Source organism: Salvia splendens, chromosome 5 (assembly GCF_004379255.2).
Source record: "Salvia splendens isolate huo1 chromosome 5, SspV2, whole genome shotgun sequence".
Classification (NCBI taxonomy): domain Eukaryota; kingdom Viridiplantae; phylum Streptophyta; class Magnoliopsida; order Lamiales; family Lamiaceae; genus Salvia; species Salvia splendens.
The window spans coordinates 1387928-1414410 of record NC_056036.1 but is presented as its reverse complement, the minus strand read 5'-3'; the positions used below and the strand labels follow the sequence as shown (position 1 = coordinate 1414410).

General features: G+C 40.4%; 5 protein-coding genes and 1 pseudogene across 5 annotated transcripts; 3 read left to right on the top strand and 3 right to left on the bottom strand.

Moving 5' to 3' along the window:
* The first annotated feature begins 7782 nt into the window (after positions 1–7782).
* On the top strand, positions 7783–11892 carry LOC121803603 (chaperone protein dnaJ A7A, chloroplastic-like). The gene is made up of 8 exons (XM_042203235.1): positions 7783–7882; positions 8273–8387; positions 9202–9334; positions 9406–9463; positions 10124–10166; positions 10533–10581; positions 10677–10757; positions 10879–11892. The coding sequence occupies exons 2-8, from the start codon at positions 8281–8283 to the stop codon at positions 11719–11721; spliced, it is 1314 nt and encodes a 437-aa protein (XP_042059169.1). The 5' UTR covers positions 7783–7882; positions 8273–8280; the 3' UTR covers positions 11722–11892.
* A 132-nt stretch (positions 11893–12024) lies between these two features.
* Positions 12025–12967, bottom strand: LOC121803605 (annotated as a pseudogene).
* A 635-nt stretch (positions 12968–13602) lies between these two features.
* LOC121803606 (glycine-rich protein 2-like) lies at positions 13603–14814 on the top strand. The gene has a single exon (XM_042203236.1). It carries the CDS (start codon positions 14103–14105, stop codon positions 14700–14702), a length of 600 nt encoding a protein of 199 aa, XP_042059170.1. The 5' UTR covers positions 13603–14102; the 3' UTR covers positions 14703–14814.
* Positions 14815–15691: 877 nt separating this feature from the next.
* Positions 15692–19156, bottom strand: LOC121803602 (G-type lectin S-receptor-like serine/threonine-protein kinase At5g35370). Its single transcript, XM_042203234.1, has one exon. It carries the CDS (start codon positions 18379–18381, stop codon positions 15796–15798), a length of 2586 nt encoding a protein of 861 aa, XP_042059168.1. The 5' UTR covers positions 18382–19156; the 3' UTR covers positions 15692–15795.
* Positions 19157–20188: 1032 nt separating this feature from the next.
* Positions 20189–22872, top strand: LOC121802273. The gene is made up of 6 exons (XM_042201901.1): positions 20189–20323; positions 20411–20518; positions 20821–21131; positions 21577–21672; positions 22239–22298; positions 22383–22872. Exons 2-6 carry the CDS (start codon positions 20416–20418, stop codon positions 22575–22577), a joined length of 765 nt encoding a protein of 254 aa, XP_042057835.1. The 5' UTR covers positions 20189–20323; positions 20411–20415; the 3' UTR covers positions 22578–22872.
* A 151-nt stretch (positions 22873–23023) lies between these two features.
* LOC121801938 (accelerated cell death 11-like) lies at positions 23024–25564 on the bottom strand. The gene is made up of 4 exons (XM_042201416.1): positions 25267–25564; positions 24513–24685; positions 23557–23702; positions 23024–23321 (listed from the first exon to the last, which is right to left on the bottom strand). The coding sequence occupies exons 1-4, from the start codon at positions 25459–25461 to the stop codon at positions 23215–23217; spliced, it is 621 nt and encodes a 206-aa protein (XP_042057350.1). The 5' UTR covers positions 25462–25564; the 3' UTR covers positions 23024–23214.
* Between the last annotated feature and the right edge of the window lie 919 nt (positions 25565–26483).

The window sequence follows — 26483 nt, the reverse complement described above, 5'->3', positions numbered from 1 at the left end:
CTTACTTTATAGCCAATAAATTCTCTGACACTCATTGACATATCACACTATAAAATGTGTAGGAAAAAGTCATGGTTTTCTTTTTTTTTTTTTTATTGTAAATAGTTTAGAACAAAAAGTCAATATGACGTTAATATCTACAAGAAATAGAATGACATGTGTATATTTCGATCTTTGTCTTCTACTTTCATTTGTTTTTAAATATTTCATGCCAAGTACTAGGATATATTAGGGCATCCGCAGTGGTGCGGATGTCCCGGCGGAATTCCCTGCGGACTTCCCAAAAACACCTTCTGCCACGTCATAAGGACTTCCCACTGCACTGCCACGTCATACGGACTTCCCACTGCACAGTGGCGGACTTCCCCTGCGGAATTCCCGACGAACTTCCCACAATAAAAAAAATTCACAAATTCACAAATTAAACAATTTACGTAATTAAAATTTCGACCAAAATAGGGAAAAAATTCCATTAAAAAAAAGTACATTACATCAAATTAAAAAAAATACATTTCAATAATTAAAAACTACATCAACGACGACCCCTACGCTGCCACACTTCTTCAACAATATCGTTCTGGAGTCGAACGTGGGCTTGTTTTTGGCGCATGTCGGCAAATGCACGGACTCGATCGACGTCGTCATGAGGAATCCCCATGCGTACATTGCTAGTAGCCACGCCGTGGCTTGGACCCGCAACATCAGCATCATCATTGGCCCAATTGGTCAGTGTAGGACCTTCATCTTCGACGATCATGTTGTGCATGATAATACATGCGTACATGATGTTGGCGATGCTGTCAACGTACCACAGCCGTGATTGACCCTTCACTGCCGCCCATCGAGCCTGGAGAACACCAAATGCTCGCTCCACATCCTTGCGCGCTGCCTCCTGACGTTGCGCAGAGTATACCTTCTTCGCATCTGTTGGGTATCTGATCGTCTTCACAAAGACGGGCCACATCGGGTATATCCCATCAGCCAAATAATAGCCCATGTTGTGCTGGTTGCCGTTGACAACGAAGTTGACAGCCGGACCGACGCCCATGCACTGGTCGTTGAAAAGGGGCGACGACTGGAGGACGTTGATGTGGTTGTTCGACCCGGCTACTCCAAAATAGGCATGCCATATCCACAACCGGTAGTCAGCTACCACTTCAAGGATCATCGTGGGATTCTTGGCCTTGAAACCGGTAGTGTACATCCATTTCCATGCAACGGGGCAGTTCTTCCATTCCCAGTGCATACAATCTATGCTGCCCAGCATCCCCAGGAAGTCGTGCTGAGACCCGTGCATATCCAACAAAGCCTGACAATCTTCGGGGGTAGGCTTCCGAAGATACCTATTCCCGAATATCTCCCTAACGCCCTGACAAAAATACTTCAGGTAGACGCGGGCTGTCGACTCGCCGATGTGGAGGTACCCGTATCGACGCTCCAAAGCTCCAACGATACGCAGAAACAGCGGCCGATGCATCCTAAACCGTCGCCGGAATAGGGTCTCCCCAAACCGCGGCTCCGGCGCAAAGTAGTCCTCGTACAACTGACGGTGGGCAGCGAGGTGGTTGCGGGGTACTATAATGCGACGATGGATGGGTCGAGGCACCGCCGGCGCCAAGGCCGCTTGTTCCTCCCTCGCCGCGGCCTCCCGCACGCGTACCCAATCATGATGGCCACTACCACTACCACTACCACTACCAGCCATTACTATTATATAAAAGAAATTTAGAAAGAGAGAGAAACTGTTTAAAATAAGCGGTGCAAAATGAAACGAAGTTCAACGAGCGGTATATATAGACATTACAAAAAAAATGAAATAAATCGGACGTCCGCGCGGAATTCCGCGGGAGTCGACGCAATGGCGGACGTCCCGGCGGAATTCCATTTAACGCCACGAACCTGCGACGTCCTTAGGCGAATTCCGTATCCGTGGCGGGTATGCCTAATGGCGGACGTCTGCGACGGAATTCCGGGACGTCCGTGGGAATTCCGCGCGGAAGTCCGCCATTGCGGATGCTCTTAATGGTGCATCTTCATCTTAATTATTTTCAAACATTGCCCTATTATTAAAATATGCAAACATATGAGTTTCGTCAAAGTTCAACTTCTAAAACCAAAATGCTGCACATTTAATTGTTGGATTATTTTCTTAATTTGTTATATTCTTATCTTCTGTTGATAACCAAATTGCTAGAGGCTACAAAGATTAACCAGTAGTGAAATTGCATAAATAAATACATAATAAAGAAATTTGGCTGCAAAAAATGAGTTTGAGAAGAAACATAATCATATATATACTAGTACTATATTAATATAAGCGGAAAAAAATAGGTTTACCAAGAGTAATACTAATAATTTTTTCTGCATCCACTAAATTAATAATGACATTATAATTCATGACGAAGCATGATATAATTACTATCATAAGAGTAATTAAAAGCAAATTAAAATCTCGACAACAATATTTGTCTTATTGCGCAATTGACTAAAGGAAAGAATTGTCAACTTGTGGAATAAAATAACAAAATTAATTAATTACATATCGAGACGAAGACGGAAGACCTTGTACAGTCTTGGTCTTAGCATCAAAGTATTTTCGCAGTAAATTACACTCCCTCCATCCACATAGAGTATGAACATTTAGTTCAGCACGAGTTTTAATGTATAATTGAAAAATTAAGAGAGATAGAAAAAAAGTTTTTAAAGTATTGTTAATGGAGAATGAATCCCACCTCAGATAAAAAAGTTTTCAAAATTAGAAAGTTCATATTTTTCAGGGACATGCTAAGAGCATCCACAATAGGAAGTGGACAAGCAATAGCCCAACCATAGCTCAGCTACAAACTCATCTGCCACATCATCAGCACTAAAATCCTTCATGTCACATCATCAGGACAAACAACTGGACAAACAATAGCCCAGCCACAATAAACAAAATTATAAAAATTACAATCACACAAAATACGGAATTCAATTTACGACACAGATACGGAAAAATGCAATAATTTCATTTAAATTAAAAAAAAAGGTACTTAAAAAATAACAAAATTACAAAAAAAAACTAACGACGTGCAGTCCTCCGCGCCCACAACTCTTCAATTAAATCCTTTTGGAGTCGAATATGAGCTTCCACTTGGCGCATGTCGGCATGTGCTTGGAGGCGGCCGGCTTCATCGTGAGGTACCCCACTTCGTACGCTTGGGGGTGGCCACGCCGTGGCTTGGACCGACTTCATTATCGTCGTTGGCCCAACTAGTCAGTTATACACCTTCATCTTCGACAATCATGTTGTGCATGATAATACATGCGTACATTATAGTAGCAATGCAGTCGACATGCCACAAACGCGTTGGACCCCTAATTACCGCCCATCGAGACTGGAGCACACCAAATGCGCGCTCCACGTCCTTGTGCGCCGACTCCTGCCACTGGGCAAAGTAGGCCTTCCTCTCATCTGATGCGCATCTGATCGTCTTCACAAAGACGGGCCACCTAGGGTATATCCCATTCGCCAAGTAGTAGCTCATATCATGCTGGCTACCGTTGGCGACAAAACTGATTGCCGGACCGACGCCCTGGCACTGCTCGTTGCAAAGGGGCTACGAGTTGAGGACGTTGAGGTCGTTGTTCGACCCGGCTACCCCAAAATATGTATGCCAAATCCACAGCCGGTAATCAGCTACGACCTCGAGGATCATCGTGGGATTCTTTCCCTTGTAACCGGTCGTGTAAAACCCTTTCCAGGCAGCGGGGCAGTTCTTCCACTTCCAATGCATACAATCTATGCTGCCTAACATACCCGGGATCCCATGCTTCGCCCCGTGCATCTGCATCAGCTCCTAGCAGTCTTCGGGGGTAGGGCTTCGAAGGTACTGATCACCGAATATTTCAACCACGCCCGGGCAGAAATACTTCATACATTCAAGGTCAGTCGTCTCGCCGATGTGGAGGTACTCGTCCCACATGTCTGCCGCGCCTCCGTAGGCCAGCTGATTGCCGCAGTGCACTTTTGAATAGGTGTGTGGCCGGGTCTACCAGACGCATCGTGCCTGAAGCGGAAACACTTATATCGACTCTCCAAAGCGTCAACAATACGCATAAACAGGGTCCTGCTCATCCTAAAACGCCTCCTGAAAAGGTTGGCGTTAAACCGCGGCTCCGGTGCGAAGTAGTCGTCATATAGCCGCTGATATGCAGCTACGTGATCCCGGTCAATCACTGCTCGGTGGTGGACAACGAGTCGAGGTCGAGGTACCGCCGGCTGCACGGCCCGTTGTAACAGCCGGTCTATCTCTCGGGACGTATAGGCATCCAAATGTTAGTTCAAACGCCGTTCGTACTCCTCAGCATCCCCACCACTACCACTACTACCACCCGCGTTACTCATTTCACGTTGTTGGTCTTGTACAGAAATTAAGATAGAGAGAGTACTCGTTAAAACACGTGGTGTGAATGAAAATGACGTGCAATGTATATATAGTGTCGAAAAAAAAATCTGCTCGCCGATCGGGAGGCTGCAATAGCGGCCAGAGCTCGGGAATCGGCGTGCGCTCGCCGTTTTTCTCACCGATTTGGCGCTCGCCGGCTACAATAGTTTGGCGAGCGGACCGGCGAGCGCCAAAAATCGGCGAGCCGGTGCGCTCGCCGCTATTGGAGATGCTCTAAAAAAATAGTTCATAATTTTCAGGAATGAGAGGAATACCTAGGTTTGTTAGATAACATAAAAATAAATCATTTCTTGTTAATTTTTTGAAGTTTTTGGATTATTGCAATTGTCGTTGGAATTTATGATTAAAAGCCAAACTTGCGTGATTAATTTAATTAGTGTCACTTCCTTGAATATATATACGTTCACTAAATAAATTGCTGCCAGAAAATTTGCGAAATGTTCCATTATTCATATTACCTGAAAATCAGCGTATCGTTTTCTGTTGATAATTTCAACGATAAGCATTTGAATAGTAGTAGTATACGTTTTCACACGTTCGTCAACTTCAGTCTATACTATATCTCTAGCTCAGGACATTGTCACGTATTCACAATAAATGCTAGTCGCCGAGGTAATGACATTCATTCAACGAGTCAACCCAAATTCAAAGTTTTAAAATAAAAAACTGCAATAAATATAGGAAATGAAGTGGAAATTACTACAAACTAGCATTAAGTTGGGCTGAGAAAACTCTCTTTCCGCCAGATAAATTACGTCTTTGTTGGTGCTATCAGATTGACATACTGTCTTTAGCGTGCAAGCACCTCAAACTCACCATACACCAACGAACTTAATTGGATTCTAATAGCCGAACATACCAATGCTTCTAAGTGATGGATGCAATTGCACGTAGAAATATGACTGTGGGGTGTAATATATACTCTCTCCGTCAACGAAAAATATGACACATTGTGAATGACACGAGTTTTAATGTGGAATTGGTAAAGTAAGAGAGAAGAGAAAAAAAGTAAGAGAAAAGTAGTGTTAGTGAAATGTGGGGTTCATATTATTAGTAAGATAGAAGGGAAAAAAGTAAGAGATGGTAGTGTTAATGGAATGTGGGGTGGTTCATATTATTAGTAAAGAGAAGGGAAAAAAGTAAGAGAGAAGTTGCTGAAAATTTTCTTTTTTTAAATATGCTCTATTTTTTGTGGACAACAAAAAATGACAAATGTTCTATTTTTCGTAGACGGAGAGAGTATGTCTCTTTTCTAAAGCTCACGCTTATTTATAGGCTTAGAGCATCTCCAGTGGGCGGACATCCCACTCGGACATCCACTAGGACATCCCAAAAACACCTCCTGCCACGTCACTAGGACATCCCACCCCACTGCCACATCACTAGGACATCCCATGCATATCCGCCCTTCCCATCGCCCTTCCCACTAGGACATCCCGCAATAAAAAAAATCATAAATTCACAAATAAAACAATTTACGTTTACGGAAATAAAATTTGACCGAGAATACGAACGGGAAAAATTAACAACTTTATCGGAAAAAACATACATGATTCGAAAAAAAAATTACACACTAATAAAAAAAAAATTCATACATTATCACGTCAACCCCTCCGAGTCCAAACCTCTTCGATAATATCCTGCTGAAGTCGAATATGGGCATCTGTTTGCCGCATGTCGGCAAATGCACGCAGCCGCTCGACCTCTCCATGAGGTACCCCCATATTCACATTCGCGGTGGCCACGCCGTGACTTGGACCTGCACCCGTATCATCTTCATTGGTCCACTGAGTCAGTTCCGCAGCTTCATTTTCGACAATCATGTTGTGCATTATGATACATGCGTATATATAGAGTTTCAACGAGCCGTATATATAGAGTTTCAAAAAAAAAAAATTCAACGAGCCGTATATATAGAGTTTCAAAAAAAAAATAAATAAAAACGGGACGTCCGACCGGACGTCCGAGTTGAAGCCACAGTGGCGGACGTCCGCCCGCCCGTCGCCGGGATGTCCGAGGACACCCGACGTCCTCACGGGACGTCCGTATCCGACCTCCGACCTCCCAACGGCGGACGTCCCGTCGCCCTTCCCGGTGTCCGACCGGACGTCCTACCGGAGGGGCGCCATAGGAGATGCTCTTAAGGAAAGACTTGAAAAAGCTTCATCATCATGGCCTCTCATCAACACATTCGACGTTTACATCAGCTAAAGAGCAAAGCCTTCGATAGACAAACAATTTATGACCGTTACCAAAAAACACTTCAAAGAGAAGATAGAATTAATTATGCAAGTGAATACGTTAAATTACCGACGGATCATCAATAGCGTTTGGCGCGTATACAAAGCCCTATAAACACTTTCAATATTATCGATGGATTAGTAATACCTACTTATGCTTTTTTTTTCAAAGGTAGCATAGTGTATCGTATAAACAGCTCATGTTATCTTGATCCTATTCCATATAATATGGTGTTGGCCTGTTGGGAGTGTGTATAAAATATGTGTAAGCGTGGGTGTTTGGTTCTTTTGAAGTAAGTGGGAAGAATCTCGAATCTTAATGTATGATGAACTAATATAGTCAATCAATTCCCTTCTTGTCTTAATCTTAATGTATGATGAACTAATTATTCAAACAAATTGGCTTTTTCTCTTATACTACTATTCAAACCACATGATTTTCCTATTTGGATCAATTAAGAATTTGCGCCAAACACACAAAACATGATTCACACGTACATATACAGCTACGTTAAAATATAATTCAATTTAAGTCCACATAATAACCTAATCCAGGGATCTAATATTTTATTTTATTTCTGAAGGGAGCTGATAATTCACACTTTTACAAATACGTCACAAAATTGATCACTACATGATAATAACCCAACACATGATTCCCACATATACAAATACGTCACAAACTAATAATAATATGATTCAATTTAAGTTCACACTACATAATAATAATAATAATAATAATAATAATAATAATAATAATAATAATAATATACACAATAAAAATCTTATTTCACACAATTATACAAAATTAATACTACAAGAATAAACTATAACTCAGCAAAATAAAAAATAAATTAATCCACACAATCATTGTACTAATATAAATCATAACCCACAAATACAAAATAAATAAATAAATTAATAAAAAATACTCCTACATTAATGATACACATGAAGCAACATAAAATGAATTTTCATCCTAAAGATTCGGAGCTTCCATGAATCCGAACCGACCCATTTTCAAGAATCTAAAACTGGGTCGGATCCAGACCCGATCCGTTAGTATATAAGAAAATGAAAACGATTAGCCCTATGTTGAAGCTCCCGTTTCTGGTTAAGCCAACTTCTTCTCTACAAGCTTCTGGTTTTCTCCGATTTCCTCACCTCTTCGACGCGGTATATCCACTCAAAAAGGTAAATAAAAATTCAATCTTTCATTCCCAATCTCCTAATTTATCAGAGCTCAGTGAATTTCCCGTTGAATTCTTCATATGTGTGTTTGAGATATCGAACTAATTTTAGTTAGGTTGCCTAATTCAGTGAGTTTGGATTCCATAACTGTTTTCCCTAAATCATTTTGTGAGATGTTTGAATCGGAGCTGGAAAATGGCCGCCAAGGTCTGGTGTCTCAAAAAAGATTCTATGAGGACATGTGATGTTTGTTTTTCAATCAAGGTTTTATCTTTTTCTGCTTTTGGAATTAGGGTTGAGTGAGAATGGGAAAGAAAAGAACGATAGAGTGATAAAGTTTAATTATTTTTGCTAAAATTGATGTTTCCATTGTTGTTTGGTCCAAATGAGCAGGGCATTGGATGGCTGCCGTTCCTTGTGGAAGTATGCAGGCTGTGATGTGGGGAGTTCAGCCTCAGCTCGTATTCGGATCTTCTGCTGTAGCTCGAGCATCGATGTCGATTCATTGGTAGGTTTTTTCATTGTTGTTCTTGAAAAACTTAGGTTTAATGCACCTAGGGCTATCTTTAATTCGTTGAGTAACTGTGCTTAGTATTTTATGATCCTGGCATAAGAATTTGGTTATTAATGCTTTTATTTGTTCGTGCTGGGGAAATTTGGTGCTCGTTAATGGCTTCGCCCTTTTTTTTTGTCCTATAGCTAGTAGTACTTGTTTTAAGTGCAGCTCGTTTTTTATTCTCATTTTCGTTAGCATGCTGAGGTTTAGGATAAGACCCCAATTAATAGAATGTAAGACATAGAATCCTCAGATCCCTACTTCCAAATGGATGATTAGTAATAGGTCATAGTTATGCTCGCTGTTTTGCAATAAATATTGATTTTGTCTTACTAATATCTTTCCGTGTCACTTATCCTTTCTTTCCCTATGCACGCACCCTGCATGTGTGCTCCCTGTCACACTATTGAACATGTATGTTTTTCTCTGAGCTCACTTTTGGCAATGCCGTGTTTTACTTCGTTGTGCCTTGCAAACGTGCACCCTGACCGCCCATCGTCCGACGACCATGAGAATCAATATGTTTTTGTCTCTTTCTCTCTCATTTAGTTTAGTCACATCACAAGGATACTTGGAACATTCTCCGATCTCTTTTGTGCTGATTATATGTTTTTGACGTTTTGTGGAGTTCTTTCTATCATTGCCTGTACATCCATAAATTAGTGTTTTAGGCTCCGATTTTTTCTCTCAGTGCTCAAATTACCATAAAGGACACGATATCCTGTTTGCAGAATCTCTCGTTCACCTTGTTCTCTATTGTGTGCAGTTTGTCCAAAAGGTCCCCATCGCTAAGTTCAACAATTTTCTCTCAGAAACCCTTGGGTGAACTTTTTGGTTCAGCATCATACGTCAAACCACGCCAGAGTAGAGGCGCCCGCCTTGTTGTTCGAGCTGAAAAAGTGAGTTTGCAACTGTATCTGGTTTATGTATCCCCACACATATACTCAAAAGTAACTTTTTTTCCGTGCAGGATTTCTATTCTGTCCTTGGTGTCTCTAAAAATGCAAACAAATCTGAGATCAAAAGTGGTTAGTGTTAGCTGGACTCTTTTTTGCTTATCTGTAAAATCTGTTGCCAAAGCACTGAGAAGAATATTTGATTTAATGTTGAATACGGTTCAATAATGTTCTGCGTCTCATTTAAGCATGTTTTTTTTTTAATTTTTCACCTCCTATTTGCATAATGCATTGATTAGTCTTACCTAAATCAGTTGATCGACAACCTAATTTACTCTATTTGTGCTAATCAGTCTTGCCCAAATGACTTAATCCACGAATTAATTTCAGTCAATTTGTGCTTGTTACATCAAATTTCTAATTCCTGCCATGTATCACTTCTCCGTCGACTTCTCATTTTGGGAATCAACATAAAGATGTTTTCTTTGAACATTGTGCATCATCATCACTGTATTATCCTCTCAGTTTAGTAAATGTTTTTATCATCATTCCTGCCATGTATCACTTCCTTCATTGTTTTTATAATATTTGTGTTTTGAGTTTTTAAAAATCTGAATGATAAATGTGCATCCTCCTAATGCCTGTTTTAATTAGTCAAATCTGCTTCCTTGTAATGCCATTGAACTAGTCGATATTTTTTCTTAAACTGCGCTTACTGCTTCTATGTTGGAGATTACTCTTATGCAGCATAGGATTTGATATATATCTCATTTATTTCACTTTCTTCTTCAGCATATCGAAAGCTTGCTCGGAACTATCATCCAGATGTGAACAAGTAAGTCATGATGCACCTTTGGTTTTTATTGGCTTCTAGCCTTATACTACTTTCTTTCTCTTTGTATATTTATTATTTATAAGTTGCTCTGGTGTTCATGTTCAAATTAGCATTTCTTTTACTTGTTCGTATTTTCTGGTACCTTTTTGAGGAATAAGCTATAAAACTCTGTGTAAATGATTTTGAGAAATGAAATACTAAAACTGCTGGCATTGAGTATATAAGCTGATATTAAATACCACAAACATGGCAATTTTGTTGCTGAAGGATGTTCATTCTATTGTTGTTATGTTTGAGGTTTTCTGTAATGATACAAAACTTTGAAAACTTGGAACATTATTCTTAAGATATACATCTGAAATACAGAGAACCGGGAGCGGAAGACAAGTTTAAGGAGATCAGTAATGCTTACGAGGTAGGAATCCGATCCTTATAAAATATATGCACTTCACGTTTTTTGCTTGAGCATTCGATATGCATAAATTTTCTAAATCATGATTTCTGTGACAGGTTTTATCAGATGATGAGAAACGTTCTATATATGACAAGTATGGTGAGGCTGGGCTTAAAGGTGCCGGCATGGGTATGGGGGTAAGTTGAGGAACGGAAAATAGGGATAGGGCGCTTAATGTCTCAATGTTTTTATTTGTCGGTAACTTGATGGTTTGTTCATGTTACAATTATTCTAACACTTGTCTACTTTCAATGGCAGGATTTCAACAACCCATTTGATATATTCGAGTCGTTATTCGAAGGCATGGGTGGTATGGGTGGTATGGGAGGAAGGGGATCCCGCAGCCGAGCCACTGAAGGCGAAGATCAGGTCTACAATTTGATCCTCAACTTCAAAGATGCAGTGTTTGGCATTGAGAAGGAGATTGAAATAACCCGTCTCGAGAGCTGCAGCACCTGTAATGGTTCGGGGGCGAAACCGGGAACAACTCCAACCAAGTGCAGCACTTGCGGAGGCCAAGGGCAAGTTGTAGCATCCACGAGGACGCCACTAGGTGTCTTCCAACAGGTCATGACTTGTTCGACTTGTGGCGGAGAGGGAGACGTGTCAACTCCTTGCAACACATGTGGGGGCGAAGGCCGAGTAAGAAAGTCGAAGCGTATCAGCTTGAAAGTTCCGGCCGGGGTGGATTCCGGAAGCCGTTTGAGGGTGCGTAACGAGGGAAATGCTGGACGTAAAGGGGGACCCCCGGGAGATCTCTTTGTCACAATTGACGTCCTCCCCGACCCCGTTTTGAGAAGGGACGACACCAACATTCTCTATACGTGCAAGGTTTCTTATATAGATGCCATCTTAGGAACGACGACCCAGGTGCCAACCGTCGATGGAATGGTGGACCTCAAAATTCCGTCGGGCACGCAACCGGGGACGACCTTGGTCATGGCAAAGAAAGGCGTGCCGCTTCTCAACAAGAGGAACATGAGGGGCGACCAGCTGGTGAAAGTGCAAGTCGAGATCCCGAAGCGACTGAGTAGCGACGAGAGGAAGCTCATCGAGCAGCTCGCCGGCCTGAAGAAGGAGAAGACTCCCAGTGTGAGGTAACTCTATTTGCAATATTTATCAAACTTTAGTGATAGATGTTGTATTTGTAGAATTATAGCCATTTATAAGGCACATTGCTACCTCAGTGAATCTACATGAGAAAAAAGGATGCTTGAAATTTTGGGATTAGTTTGGTGTTCTGCCATTGGAATAAGTTGTTCCTACTTCTAATCTCTCCCTTTAACTTTTACATCAATTGTATTATTGTGATGGAATTGGGCTTGGCCTGTTGTAGGGTAGCCCGGCCCGAGCTTGCTGAGCCGTGGGCCAAAAATTAGTTAGGCTCATGGGCTACCCTTGATTCTCATTTTGGTTCGTCCGTCCATCCGTCAATAAGAGTCTCATTTTACTTTTTATTAAAAATGGTAAGTTTACTATATCGGAATAGATGTAGTTTATCTAGAGAAGCAGAAGGAGACAATGTAGTCGGAGGCTTCGCACGTAAAAGTACTGCTAAAATCGTCGTAGGGGTAGCTGTACGCGGTCAGGCAAGCCTTCTTAAAGATCGTTATTCGACGTCGGTCGGCAGGTCACCGGATTTGCATACGCCCCTTTGCAGCAATACTTGTCCTTTTTGAAGACGTCGCACGAGCTCTTGCATCCCACCACGCTCCCCCTGCTCCTGTGCACCGCCAGCTCCTTTGGGCAGCTCGGCCTGACGTCGCCGGTGGCGCTGCAGTTGCCTCCGCTGCCGTTTATCGGCGTCACCGGCAAGTTGAAGCCGTCGATTAGGCTGACGTCGTTGAAGTCCGGTTAGGCTAGGGTGAACTCTGCCAGGGATGCCGGAGTGTCGTGGGTGGCGTCGCCGCACTTGAGGCTGGGGCCGCAGCTGCCGGTCTCGCACTAGCCGTTGCTGCTGTGGTTGAACCTGCAGCTGGTGCGGCCCCAGATGCGGCCGGACCAGCTCACGGGGGCGGTGAAGGTGCAGCTTTTGCCGTTTTTTAGGGCAAAGCCGCCGCCGCTGAAATTTTCCCCTGCGTATACCGCCGGCCATATCGTTTCCCGGCTGTAGTTGACGATGGTGAAAACTCTTGCACCTTTGGAAGGTTTTGGCCCTGCAAAAAATCATTCAAATTAATTAGAAAAAACCTCTCGAGAAAAAGAAAATAATAAATTAAAAAATGTAGCTATAAATATACATAAATTTTACCTGATGTGAAAAGATTTGAAACAAGAAATAATGGAAAATAAAGATTTTTGACGAGTTCCATGGTTTCTCCAAATTTTGTTTCTACAATTAGGATGTGTGAAGATTAATGTGGACGATAAACATAATTCATTTATGAACTGTTTTTATAGGTGAAAAAAATTATACATGTATTAAAGAATGAGAAGCACTAGAAGTTGTGAAAATATTTATTGCTCCCTCCGTCCCACAAGAATATCCACATTTTTTTAGTCCGTCCCATAAGAATATGAACTTTTCAATTTTGGAAACTCTTTTCTCTCTAATGAGGTGAGACTCATTTCCCACTAACAATACGTTAATTACTTTTTCTCTCTATCTCTTCCTTACTTTATCAATTTTACATTAAAATCCGTGCCGAACCTAAAGTGCATATTCTTTGGGGACGGAGTGAGTATTTGTTAAAAGGGAGAATAATTTTTTTACTAATAGTGGTGCATAAAAGTTTAGCATATATTCAAAGTTTAGAATACTTTCTCTTATGAGTTTTAATGAGCATTATTGAACTTAGTCCGCCTAAAAAAAGTGAAGGTGCTAGCACTAATTCTTGAAAAATTCATAATTCGTGTAAATTAATTTTATGTCACTCATTGTTTAGAATCCAGTTTTTGAAGGAATAATACAATTAAAAGTCCATATCTGATTAGATAGACAACACAAAACATAAGCATAAGCATGATATTAAATGGATGAGACGACATATATCAGTGATCACGCTGCCGCTGCTCGATTGGACAATGAATCAAGTACGTGATGTTAAGAAAATTTCTCAACTCAGAATACAATCCGACATTATACATTCAAACCTCAACACAACATGCATAACACTTATGTATGTGTATAACTAGTTGGTAAATGATTACAAATTTGAATCCAATCAATCCATCCCTACCAATTAACTTGAAAAAAGAGAGAGAATGCTTGATGTTAACGCAGTGTGTGTGTGGATCATGTAGGTCCATAATTAAAGCTTATTTTGGAATTTGAAGATGGATCATCTTCACAGATTAACACGTCAATTTTGCCACAGCCAATCGAAAATCCTAATTATTTCATTTCGCCTCAAAAATGGATAAATCTCCCCAATCATCTTCATCCATAAAATGATTAAAATCTCATCTCTCCGCAGCTCACCTCACCCATCGCTTACTTGATTCAATTCCTTTCTCATTTTCATGAATTGATTCTCCGATTAATGGCGGACGCGGCGAGATCGGCGGGGACGGTGAAGTGGTTCAGCGGCCAGAAAGGCTTCGGATTCGTCTCGCCGGACGCCGGCGGCGACGATCTCTTCGTGCACCAGACCGAGATCCGATCCGACGGTTTCCGCACGCTGCGCGAGGGCCAGAGGGTGGAATTCGCCGTCGATTGCCGCGACGACGGTCGGAGCAAAGCCGTCGACGTCGCGATCGTCGCTAGGGATCAGAAATCCGGCGGACGCGGCGGCGGTTATGGCAGGGGGAGAGGTAGGTTCGGTGATGGAGTGGAGTGCTATAACTGTGGGAGGATCGGCCACTTGGCTAGGGATTGCTATGGCGACGGCGGCGGTGGAGGTGGAGAATCTGGAGATGGTGGTTACCGCACCTATGGACGCGGCGGCGATGATGGGGGAGGAGATAGTGGTTATCGTGGCTATGGACGCCGCGGTGGAGGCAGAGGTGGCGATGGGGGAGATGGTGGTTACCGTGGCTATGGACGCGGCGGAGGTGGCGGAGGTCGCGGCGGCGGCGGTGGTGGAAGAGAGTGTTACAATTGTGGTGAAGCAGGCCACTTCGCGAGGGATTGCCAAAGTTGATTGCTCCTAACTCCGTCCCTCAAATATTGTCCCACTTTAACTTGGCACGAGTTTTATGAAATGTAATGAAAAATGAGTTTAAAAAGTTAGTGAAATTTGGATCCTACTTTTATATATTAGTTTTATAATAAAATGTGAGTATGAATAAGTTAGTGTAATATGAGTTCCACTATCAAAAATGGTAAAAGTGAAATATGACAAATTTTGTGGGACGGAAGGAAATGGAAAAATGAGACAAACTTTCAGGGACAGAGGTATATTTTACTTTGAAATTGGGTGGAAACTTACATAAATCTTTCATTTGATTTCTATTTTAATATTTTCTTGTTATACCAATGTATTTTTCATCTCCAATTTTATACACATTTTCGTATTCTTGAACTTTTGTTAAATTCTGATTTTGTATTCCAACTTGTATCGAATTATTGATTTGATACGATTTACAACCAATCATATTTTTGAGTCTGGCATAATTAACATCTTACTTACATGACGCTATCGAATTATTGATTAACATTGTTAAACATCTTACTAACATGACACTATCGAAGTATTGATTTGGTATGGTTTTACAACCGATCAATATTCGAACTCTCTGGACATCGTTGACGTCATACTCTCCCGTCCTATAAGAATACACATTATTTCTTTTTTAGTCTGTCAAACAAGAATATGCACTATCTAATTTTAAAAATTATTTTATCTCTTTGAGGTATGACTCATTTTTCAATATCAATACTTTGATTACTTTTTCTTTTTATTTCTTATTTACTTTATGCATTAAAATTCGTGCCTAACCAAAAATGCATACTCTTATATGACGGAGGAAGTATGATTTTATAACCATCAAAATTCTGGAGTCTCGATTATTGATGACTTACTTACGTGACATTAACGTCAATTAAAATAACGTAATATTGTACATAGAAAACGACTTACTAAAATGATTTCAATTAAAATGATTTCATTTGAGAATGAATCGAGCAAAATCACACAAAAATAATACTCTCTTATAAATGTACTATATGCAACAAGATACAAATTTACATCTTAGAAATGTAAATAACAAATATAAATTTGTAAGCTATATTCTTTATCTTGGACCAGAGATATTCTGGGATGAGATGACAGAAAAAGCTGCAGTAGACATAGATACATTGCTACCATGTGAAACATTTGCATCTGGAAACACCATAACCTCACTAAGCCCTCCGGATTCCGGTGCAACGGACGACTCGACGAACCTCCGGCCGTAGAATCGCAAAAAGTTTAGCGCCTCGATTGCAACGGCGCCCAGCGGTGTTTTCCCTTCGAGCATACCAACCACGCTCGTCATGGACGGCCTCAGCCCTGGCTCCTCCTGAACACAACACAACGCCACGCGCACCAACTTCTCCACGTCCTGGCTCGTCACTCTACCAACTAATCTCGGGTCGACCAGCTCCGAATACCTCCCCTGCTCGTGCATCTCCAATGCGTAGAGCGGGAAGTAAACGAACTCGCATGGTGCGGTTCCTTGGGAGGAGCTGTCCTCGTCGAGGCTGTGGCTCCTCGCCCTCGTCATACAGTTTTTCCTTCCGCTAACAATTTCTAGTAGCACCATCCCGTAACTATACACATCAGTCTTGTCTGAGACTGTGGAGCTTGTGAGCCACTCGGGCGCCAGGTAGCCCCGAGTGCCTCTCATGGTCGTGAAGAGACTGGAGTCTTCACGACTGAGAAGCTTGGCCAGGCCAAAATCAGACAGTTTCGCCTGATTTTGGTCGTGCAGGAGTATGTTCTCCGGCTTCACGTCGCAATGAATGATCTTGTGCTCGCACCCACTGTGCAAGTAGGCGAGCCCCCGCGCAGCCCCGAGCGCAATCTCAACCCGCTCCTCCCACTCGAGAGGTGGGCCATTCCCAAACAGGGTCTTGTCGAGCGAGCCGCGGTTCATGTACTCGTACACCAAGAGCCATTGCCTCCTTTGAGCACAATAGCCTCTCAACTTCACCAAATTGAGATGATGAATGCTTCCAATCACACCAATCTCAGTGCAGAAATCACTCTTACCTCTCACTCCCAAATTAGTGATCCTCTTAACAGCAACAAGTGATTTGTCTTTAAGCATGCCTTTGTATACCGTTCCGAACCCGCCGGTTCCTATTGTCGTCTTGAAATTCTCTGTTGCTCGTTCGATCTCCTCGTAGTCGAACCTCAGGGGTAGACCAGGGATGGAGAATTCGAGATCATCGAACGACATGGACTTCGAATAGTTCTTCAGACTATTCACAAATTCGACGTCGTTTTTCTTATACTTTCGACATAGAAGAATTCCAATAACAAACAACACAAGGAGTCCACTAGTAGGCAGTAGCACCACAGCAGCTAAAGGCAGCCCCTCTTCTTCGTCCGAACCACCGAAACCCGACGGTGCAGACTGCACAACGACTTTGATGAATCCCACGCGACTGCTCGAGGCCCTCATCATCACTGATCCGACCGCGTCTTCAAGCCTGTAACACGAACCGGAAGAGTTCTCGAAGAAGAATCCCAAGCAAGAACAATCTTGTGAACAGAGGTTTCGACACTGAGACACATCCACCCCGTAATTCTGAGGCGCGACAAACTCATTCGCAAAGTAGTCTACACCATAGGCGAGCTGCAAGTAGTTCGAATTCGAAGAATTCAAACTCTCCGACCGTTCAGACTGGCCGCAGGAAACAGGTAAGGAGTAAGCACTATCAGATGGAACGCAAAAGGTCGAATTATTTGGAGTTGCTCGGAAGCCTGTGGGGCATGTGCAGGCAGTACTGTCTGCAGATGCCCCACGGCTACACAATCCGTTCGTCCCACAGACAACCGGGACGCGACACTTTTCAACAGGCATGACGAAATCCTGCTTGCGAGTAGCTCCCGAGTAGCTTAAGATGGAGAACTGGCCAGACTGGTCAATCCTGGCCAGTCTGAAGCCAGTCTCAGGCAGATTCAATCTGACAACGACAGAAGATCCGGCGTGGTCAGACAGGTAGACTCCCGACTGGTTCATCTCCATGAACCCGACGGTCGCGAAGGAGTTCACGTACACCGACACGTCCATCGACATCTTCCAGTACGTAAGGTTCCTCCACTGCAAAACGGCATCCGAAGCCGTCAAGACAAATTTGTATCCGCTTGTCGATAGATCGTCGGCCGAGACAGAACTCGAGAGAGTTGTCCCTATACTCAACCTCTGTCCCATCACAACCGTGTCTGTGGGAGAGTTAAAGCTTTCCCACAGAGACGTGTTGAATTGGTCAAGGACCACGAGGTTTCCAGTCTCTGTCAGTTGCAGGGCAGAGACTGGAGACCGGAAGGCCGGAGTGGACCACTTGACGCTCCCATGTTCGTCGGCCACGGCAAGGCCGTTTCCGGTTAGCACCAGGCTCCCGGACTTCGACACGGGCGCGTCGCGGTTGGCGGACCAGGTGACGGCGTTGGACGCGGCGTGGATGACGCAGAAGTAGAACCGGAGCTGCTGAGCCTCGGGGTTGAACATGGCGGCCCTGAACGTTCCATTCCGGGAGACGAGGAACGCGCCGGAGGAGTCGATGAATTTGAGATTTGTGGCTGTGAAATTTGGATATATGAACTCCGGGAAGAGAGCGGCGGATGCGAGAGAGAGATGGAGAGATAGAAGGAAGAGGAGAGAGAAATCCATAATGAATGAACACAAGAATCAAAATCAAGAAGATCATAACTCAACTCATCTGTCTCCACCACAGAGTTGACTTATGGATTATTTTTTTCATTGTGTATCTTATAAAACCGGTTTTAGTATTAATATCAAGAAATGTGAAAGGGAGAGATGAAGTGAATAAAAGCATAAAATGGAGGGATTTCGGCGAGGAGTGACGCAAACGTGGAGTAAATAATCAAGAAAAGCTGCAGCTAGCATGTCAACGGTAAGAGAGATGGGGAGTTTTAATTAGTTTAGTAGTATTTATTTCAGCCGCCTGTCCAATAATGGGGATGAGCTGACTTTGAACTGTATGTATCATCTCTTGTGTGATTAACAATATCAAGACAGACACAGAGAGAGAGAGAAGCATAAAAAGATGAGATTTTTGGTCTAAACTAACAGAGAGTGCAAGATTAAAATATCCCAGCTCGGTCAGACAAAGCATCAAACAGCTAGAGGGCATGAATGATACCTGTCTTCTTGTTGTGTGACTGTTTACCAAACTGAATAATGGAATGAGAAATTTATTTGAATAATGGAGTATATACTATGAATAGAACAAAGATGCTCTGCATTGCATCATACTACTGGGATTAGTGAGATTAATGAAACAATGCAATAGTCTGAAGATAGAAGATCTTGTACGGAAAATGGGAAAAAAAATTGTATTGCATCATTGTGCAATTTCTTATACTATTAATTTACATATAGTTGACATATGTAAATAGGTTTTAGATTTTCAACATTTTGAACTAAGGAATTTGAAAAAATTACAAGACAATAACTTGACATTTGATATGAGAGATTATATCATATACTTATAACTTATAATGTTATAAATTTATAATATGGTACTCCCTCGTTCCCACGTCGTCAAAAAATAGCTATTCTATTACGAGCGATTGTAGTGTCAAACCTAAAGTAATTACGAACTCGGGTGTGGTGTAGCACTGAATAGAACTCATGTTTGATGGGAAGTTGAGAATATTCTTTTTCACTACATTGGAGCCACCATAAAGGACTTCAAAGAATAGATCAAAGGGCAACTTGGAGAAAAAACCAATTCAAACTATCATAAAGACAGTCATCAAGAAATGGTAAGAGATCCATCAAGGAAATAATGTCGTCATAGTGGTTTTATTGCATTTAACAAATTATATAAACAAAGGCATATTCAGAATGAAATAATTCCACAAAACCTACAAGTTGAAGAGAGAAATTGTAAGAGGGTGCTTAAAGTATCTAAATCGACCTAACAATGATGGTTCAAATTTATAACATTGTTCATTACTATGAATGAGTTAATGAGTGTTTATAGTATAGGAAACTGGAAACAAAGACGAGTGCCCATGTTATAGGGACATGAAGAACTCTAAGGGCAATACTAAATGTACTTAACTTATTAAAATATCATACAAATTCAATATAAATGTTGAATGGTGGTAATTAAGCCTATTAGTGCCTAAATTATGAATAAGAATAAGTTTTTTGTATTTCAAGACATTTAAATAAAATTCTCTATAAGTAATTGGTATTTATTTATTAGAGCATTTTCAGAAATCAGATGTATGAGTTACTTTGAATTCATACGTACATTTGGGATTTGAACTCTTATCATATGCAGGTGTTAGTCGTACCAACAATATGCATCTTTTTTCTACATCATCTATCTTATAAAAACTTCACAATTAAGTTATATCAGTACAATAACAATATTGTAAGAATCTAATGAATTATAACAACTTTGATGAGAAAAATGGATAAAAGCAGTGACTTTATAAAATTTATAAAATTAGTAATATTAATGATAAAGATTTTAAAAATAAACTAAATTAATAAAAGAAAAAAAACATTAATACTACCAACTCTCCCAACCCTTAAACCCTAATAATCCCCACTCTTCTTCGTTCATCAATTTCAGGTACTAATTGAAATGCAATTATTTAACAAAAATGTTCAATTGATTCCATTGTTAATTTATTGGGCTTGAAATTTTTCCGTGTGCAAGGGAAAATGAGACTCATTCGAAGCGCCCTGTGGTCTGCCAACGCCGCCTTGTCTCATCAATCTCAGACTCCTCGTGTTGTTCGAGCATTTTCTGCTAGCGCGTCTCCTCGTAAACATTTCTCAGCTTAAATGTGCCTTTGTCGATTTGATTTCTTGCTAGCGTTGTTAATTGTTGGTTGTGGAAATTGTGCTGTATTTGATGATTTTATGGGGAAAATTAGAGCAGCTCGAAACTCAGTAGGATAATAGAATAAGAAAAGCAAAGTAAATAAAGAAAGGAACATGATTTCTGCTTTAAATGTGAGTTGCTGTATGTATAGAATGTCTTGTAGAATTGATTGGTTTTTGTATGGGATCTTTCAATCTGTTGATTGTTGTTTTTGTAAGGTTTGATCTTTAATGCTTTAACAGTTAATGATGATTGGAGTGGATTAAACTGGTCTGGTTCATTTGGGGATTCTCAGCAAGACAATTCGGGTGATGGGAATGTGTCTAGTATGGCCGCCTTTTACAAGAAGCTTGAGAATGCTGAGAAGAAACATGATAGATTTGGGTTGCAAGGAGGTTTCGGTGACAGTATGAATTCATTGGCTGACGGGATGGAATATAAATTAAAGCAAGCGGCTTCCTACTTTGAGTTTGATCCACTCGAAGTGACTAGAGATGATTATAGTTTCAGGCCTGATGTCAATTTCCAGAGTGGGATGTCTTATGATACCAAGGTATAGACTGTACAGTATGACCTGTGTGGTGTAACATTAGTTTGTAAGTTTTGTAGTTTGTACTTGTGTTTGATTGTCTGAACTACTATATATTTTTGTGTCAACTACTATTTGTGACATCACTCCCTCTAGTAATCCTGACAGAGTTAAATCCTATTTCTGAAGACTGCATATTGTAAACAAGGTTAATGCAGCAATTCCTTTTTTATTCTCCGGATCTACTTTTTAGTTCCGTTGCATTATTGTTTCCATGGGTGTATATAGATTTGTATAATTTTTGTACGTATAGTATTGTAATATAATCTTTTGTTATTTTACTCTAAGTTAGTTCCAGCAATCATCTGGCCTCGTTTGAAACAGTCTGACCTGCATATCTTGAGTTACTGATTCTTCCCTTAATTTATGACGCAGTTTTGCTTTAATAGCTTGCCTTGGTAATATACAGGATCTTGATTTGAGAAAGCCTGGAGTGCGCAAGCCTACCAAAAGGATGGAGTTTGAAACAACGACAGAGGAAGTATTGCGAGAAGCTGATTTTAGGGTAAGTATATGCGCATCTGTCTAACAGTACCTTTATTTAAAGGCATAGTTCTCTGTTCAATTTATGTTGCATTATGGCATTTAGGAGATTCATTCTTCTAAAACTTTAAATACAGTATTAACATTTTCAATAAAAGTATCTTGGCATATAAGAGTTGATATTGATTTAACTTTGATTATCTTCTGCAAATCCAATTGGCACCACTTCTCAAAGTATGCATATGGCTCACCCTTTTCATCTTTTCAAAAAATATTCACACTGTTGTTGTTAATAACCCGAAGCATTTTCCTGAGCACTATGCTTTAAACATTCTTTGGGTACCGCCTTGCATTTGTAAAAAGCCTCGAAGAGCTGATTCTGTACATAAAAGACAGTTCTGTTTATTCAGATTATATTATCTAATTTTTTAAACCAAATGAGATTCTTGCAGTTGGCCATTCCTCAACTTTGAATGTTGCTTGAGTTGTGCGACTTTGAAAACAGAAATTGCTGATATTCTTGTTACATTTTGCATGAAAAAACTCACTTGAACTTTGTTACTCACTGTGTGCTTGATTTCTGGGCAGAATGTGAAATTCCTTGCAAAGTTCATCACCGAAGCTGGTATTATCAACAAGAGGAACAAGGTAAGAAACTGTAACACCACTCAACGATCCTGTGCTGGTAAGTGACACGTGCTAGTTCTTAGTTGTTGATTGTTTGTTGAGCAGACTGGAATCAGTGCTAAGGCTCAAAGGAAAGTTGCTCGTGAGATCAAGACGGCTCGCGCATTTGGCTTGATGCCTTTTACCACAATGGGAACAAAACAATTCAGGTATGGGGATACAATGGAAGACATGGACCGCGATTTTGAATTCGAGTCCACGTACGATCATAATTTTGTCGAGGAGGGAGCAGATGCCTGAAGCCTTCACTGCTTCTATCACTGGTCCCTTTTTTTTGGGAGAACAGCGACTTTCTCGACAGCCCTTGCTTTTGGCAGAGAAGATCAGCTGCTTGAGATTATAATGTTGTTCCTTTTGTATGAAACTCTTACAATAATTTCAATCATTAGTTGTTACAGTAGACTAGCTTTTGTAAGCATTTACCAGCAACAAACCTAGTTGATGAACTAATTTTGTCTAGTTTCTGTGCTGTAATTCTTGAAATTCTTTTGGGAAATAATCTGTGAGATTGAAATATAAATTTCTAATTTTTATATTTTTTGAATAACTAGCCGATGTATACATAGAAATCTTGAAGCAAAATGAGAGTGACCTCTTTTTAAATTTCTGCGTTTGCCCCTAGTTTAAGGAAAGGATCAGAGTGGTTGCAACTATACTTTTACCAAACAAAACTTGCAATTTGAAACTAAAGAATGAAACATCTGATTTTGATTTAATCAAAAGACCCAATGTGTCCATGGTAATATCTCCAATACAACTAAGTAATGAAGTACTCTTATGTTTGACACATATTGAAGATACAAATGGGATTAAATCAGTAAATACAGAAATTAAGATAAATAGATCAGATGTTCAGAACTATACAAATCCTCCTTTTTCACCAATCAGTTCCCAATCCTCTCGAGATGAAGAGCTGGTCAATGTACTTAACGACTAGAGCTGCCGAGGCTACGAAGTTCTGCATCTGTATTCTTGCTGAAGTTTCTGAAAGAAAAAAAAACTTTTTGGACATTTTGAAAAGTTAAAGGTCATGCAAATGGGAATTAAATCGAAACAATTGGTTCTTCCATGTTCATGATTATTAGCCGAATGGATAATGTCGGCTGATCAGTCAACTTAGGATTCTTGGCGTGTGCTCTGGATGCGTGAGAAGACAAATGTATGTTCTTTGCTAACATATGAATTAATGAAATAAGAGTTCTGCAGAAACGTAACTCACCATCTTCGTTCAGTTTGTTTAACAGTTGTGCCTTTGTCGGAAGGGCGTACATTCCTGCAGCTACAGCTTTTCTAATGGCCCATCCATGATATGGAGAAAAGACTTGTGAATAAGCTTTTGAAGCTGGATCCTTTAGGGAATTTCCCCTATAGACATCAAGGTTCGAAGCATTACAAGTTATTGAGCTACGCAGAGATCAATGAGAAACCACCAGCATCGTTAAACTAAAGGATTGCTTTCTAAAATAACAAGCTGTGAGGTTCTGATCATTGTTAAAACACTTGAAATTCACAATATGTACGGATAGACACTGAGATACAAGGGTGGGATCACAAATCCATAACCCAAGAGTCCAAGACACATACATGCAACTCCCTCCGTCAGCGAATAGGAGTCCCGTTTTTCCATTTTAGTCCGTCCGCGAATAGGAATCCCGGTTCACTTTTACCATAAATGGTAATAGGGTCTCACCTTCCACTAACTCATTCCACTCACATTTAATTTAAAACTAATATATACAAGTGGGACCTCTATTCCATTAACTTTTTTCCACCCACTTTTCATAACATTTCTTAAAACTCGTGCAGCCAAAAAATGACTCTTAATGGCGGACGGAGGGAGTACATCACAATTTTCTGCTTCATGCAATCACATTCAGATTGTAGTTCATTCATGCAGAGTTGTGATTCCGGTGTTTCAGGGTGATTTTAATGCAAATGCAATGTAGCTCGTTTACTAAATCTAATTAGTTAAACTCTTATACAGTGTGAATAATTGAGCACCTGATTATCGTAGGCTTCTATCTAAGACTGCTAGATACATGATCCAAAAATGATTCACAAATATGAGAATGATCACTTTTAACTCTATTAATCGCAACCTGCACTTCTAAGGGAGACACATAGAAAACACAGCACAAACACCATGAAACAACTACGGACAGGAAGAGGACGTACTGTGTAGAAATGATGTGCTCAAACAAAACCTTGACCATGTCAATTCCACGCTTGACTCTCAAAAGATTCCTCGTGTGGCTCCCTGCCTTCCGCACACAATCGGATTTAACATCATCATCCATCATCAGCGGCAGCGCAGATATTGATTTTGATGCCCCCGCAAGATCGTTCACCTTAAATTAATTGTACAAGGAAATATCAGGCAACCACATTGAACAATGGCAATCAGACCATATCAATCATAAGTCACCTCTCATATATCACAAAGCTTCAAGGACTTGTACAAGAAAATACATACTTAGGATGCAAGATAGATCAAACCATGCATTTGTAACGAACTAGAACTACGATGATTATCGTGCACACGAAACTATATCCTGCATTACCATAATTGCAAAACACACCAACATATATACTGTTACAGATTATGGCACAAATAAAACAGCTAACATAACATATTCAGACTCAATAAACAGAGAAAAATTAGGCATTCAACATCAACTAGTATTTAGTAAAATCACAATAACGTGTTGATCGAAATTCACCAATCAAACACAGGCATAGCAATGGAAAATCGCAATTAGATCAAATTATCAACACAATAACACTAACGATCAGGCAAATACGACTAATCAGATTCCACAAACGAAATCGTAATTATAAAAAACAAAACAGATCGTTCGATTTTCAATCTCACCACAACAAACAGAAGCATAAAAAAACAGTTAATAATAACAAAAAAAAAATGAATTACTTTGGCAACATAATCGAGCTCGGCGAACTTGAAAGCGATGCCGAGACAACGGAAGAGAGGAGAGACGAGAGAGCAGGCGTTGGAGAAGGGGGAGAGTTCGAGGCGGGCTTCTTCTCCTTCAGGGAATTGATCTAATCTGATGCTCAATTCCTTGAAGGCCTCCGCCATCTTCTTCAGAGGTTTATCTTCCTCCATTGTTTGATCGGCGGAAGGTGGAAGAGACGGGCGTCGAATTGATGCACTTCTGATTTCTAGAGATATCTCATAACTATTTATTTATTTTTAAGAAAATTGAAAGCATTAAACTAAAATATTAAATTAACCAAAATAATTGGCATCATTAAACCTTCCATAAAATTAAATATTATATCCCTTCCTTTACACGGTGAGAGAAGCAAGCAAGGAATAAAGTTGATAAAATTGAAAGTGGAAAAGTAAACGATTACTTTACTGTGTTTGATAAATAATTAAATTGAGTATTTGATTTTGTTATAAGACGGTGAGAGTAGAATCGAATAAAGTTGAAAGAATTGAAAGTGGAAAAGTAAACAATTACTTTTACTACTACAACATAAATGGATTGTTTGATTTTTGTTTCTGTTGTAGCGTTTTAATGAAAATATCACTACCGAATGAATCTCAAGGTGATAAATGATTCAAATTATAACTTAAAAATTATATGTAAAATATTCTCAAAAAAATTTCTTTGATTTTTGAAAGAAACTTTAAAAGGAAGAAAATCAGAAGCTCTCGTTAATGACATGAATTGCTATGATTCATTTCTTTAACAATTGAGAATGTAGATATTTCGGGAAAGTATAAACTGGGGAGATAAGTAATTAATCAGAATCAGATTGTGTAGAAATTGCAATGTACTGTATTTCTCAAGTAATGCAATAAATTATTCTATTAGTAATTCCGAAGCAGTTGTCATATTTTACGAAATATTGGTGTTAAATGAAGAGATAAAAACAATTGAAGCAATGATAAAAATAGAGAAATGGTGCTTGAATTGTTGATGTGCAATTTCAGTAATGCCACAACAAAATAGAGAAGAAAAAAATAACTATGGAACGCTGATGATTGAGCAACGAGGGGCGGGGGTGGTGACGACAGACTGGTCGAGAGCGCCATTCACAGCCTACTATCGTAACTTCAATGCACAAACCTCCAGCTCGGGATAATTCTTTTTTTGTTCTAATCCATATTTAACATTC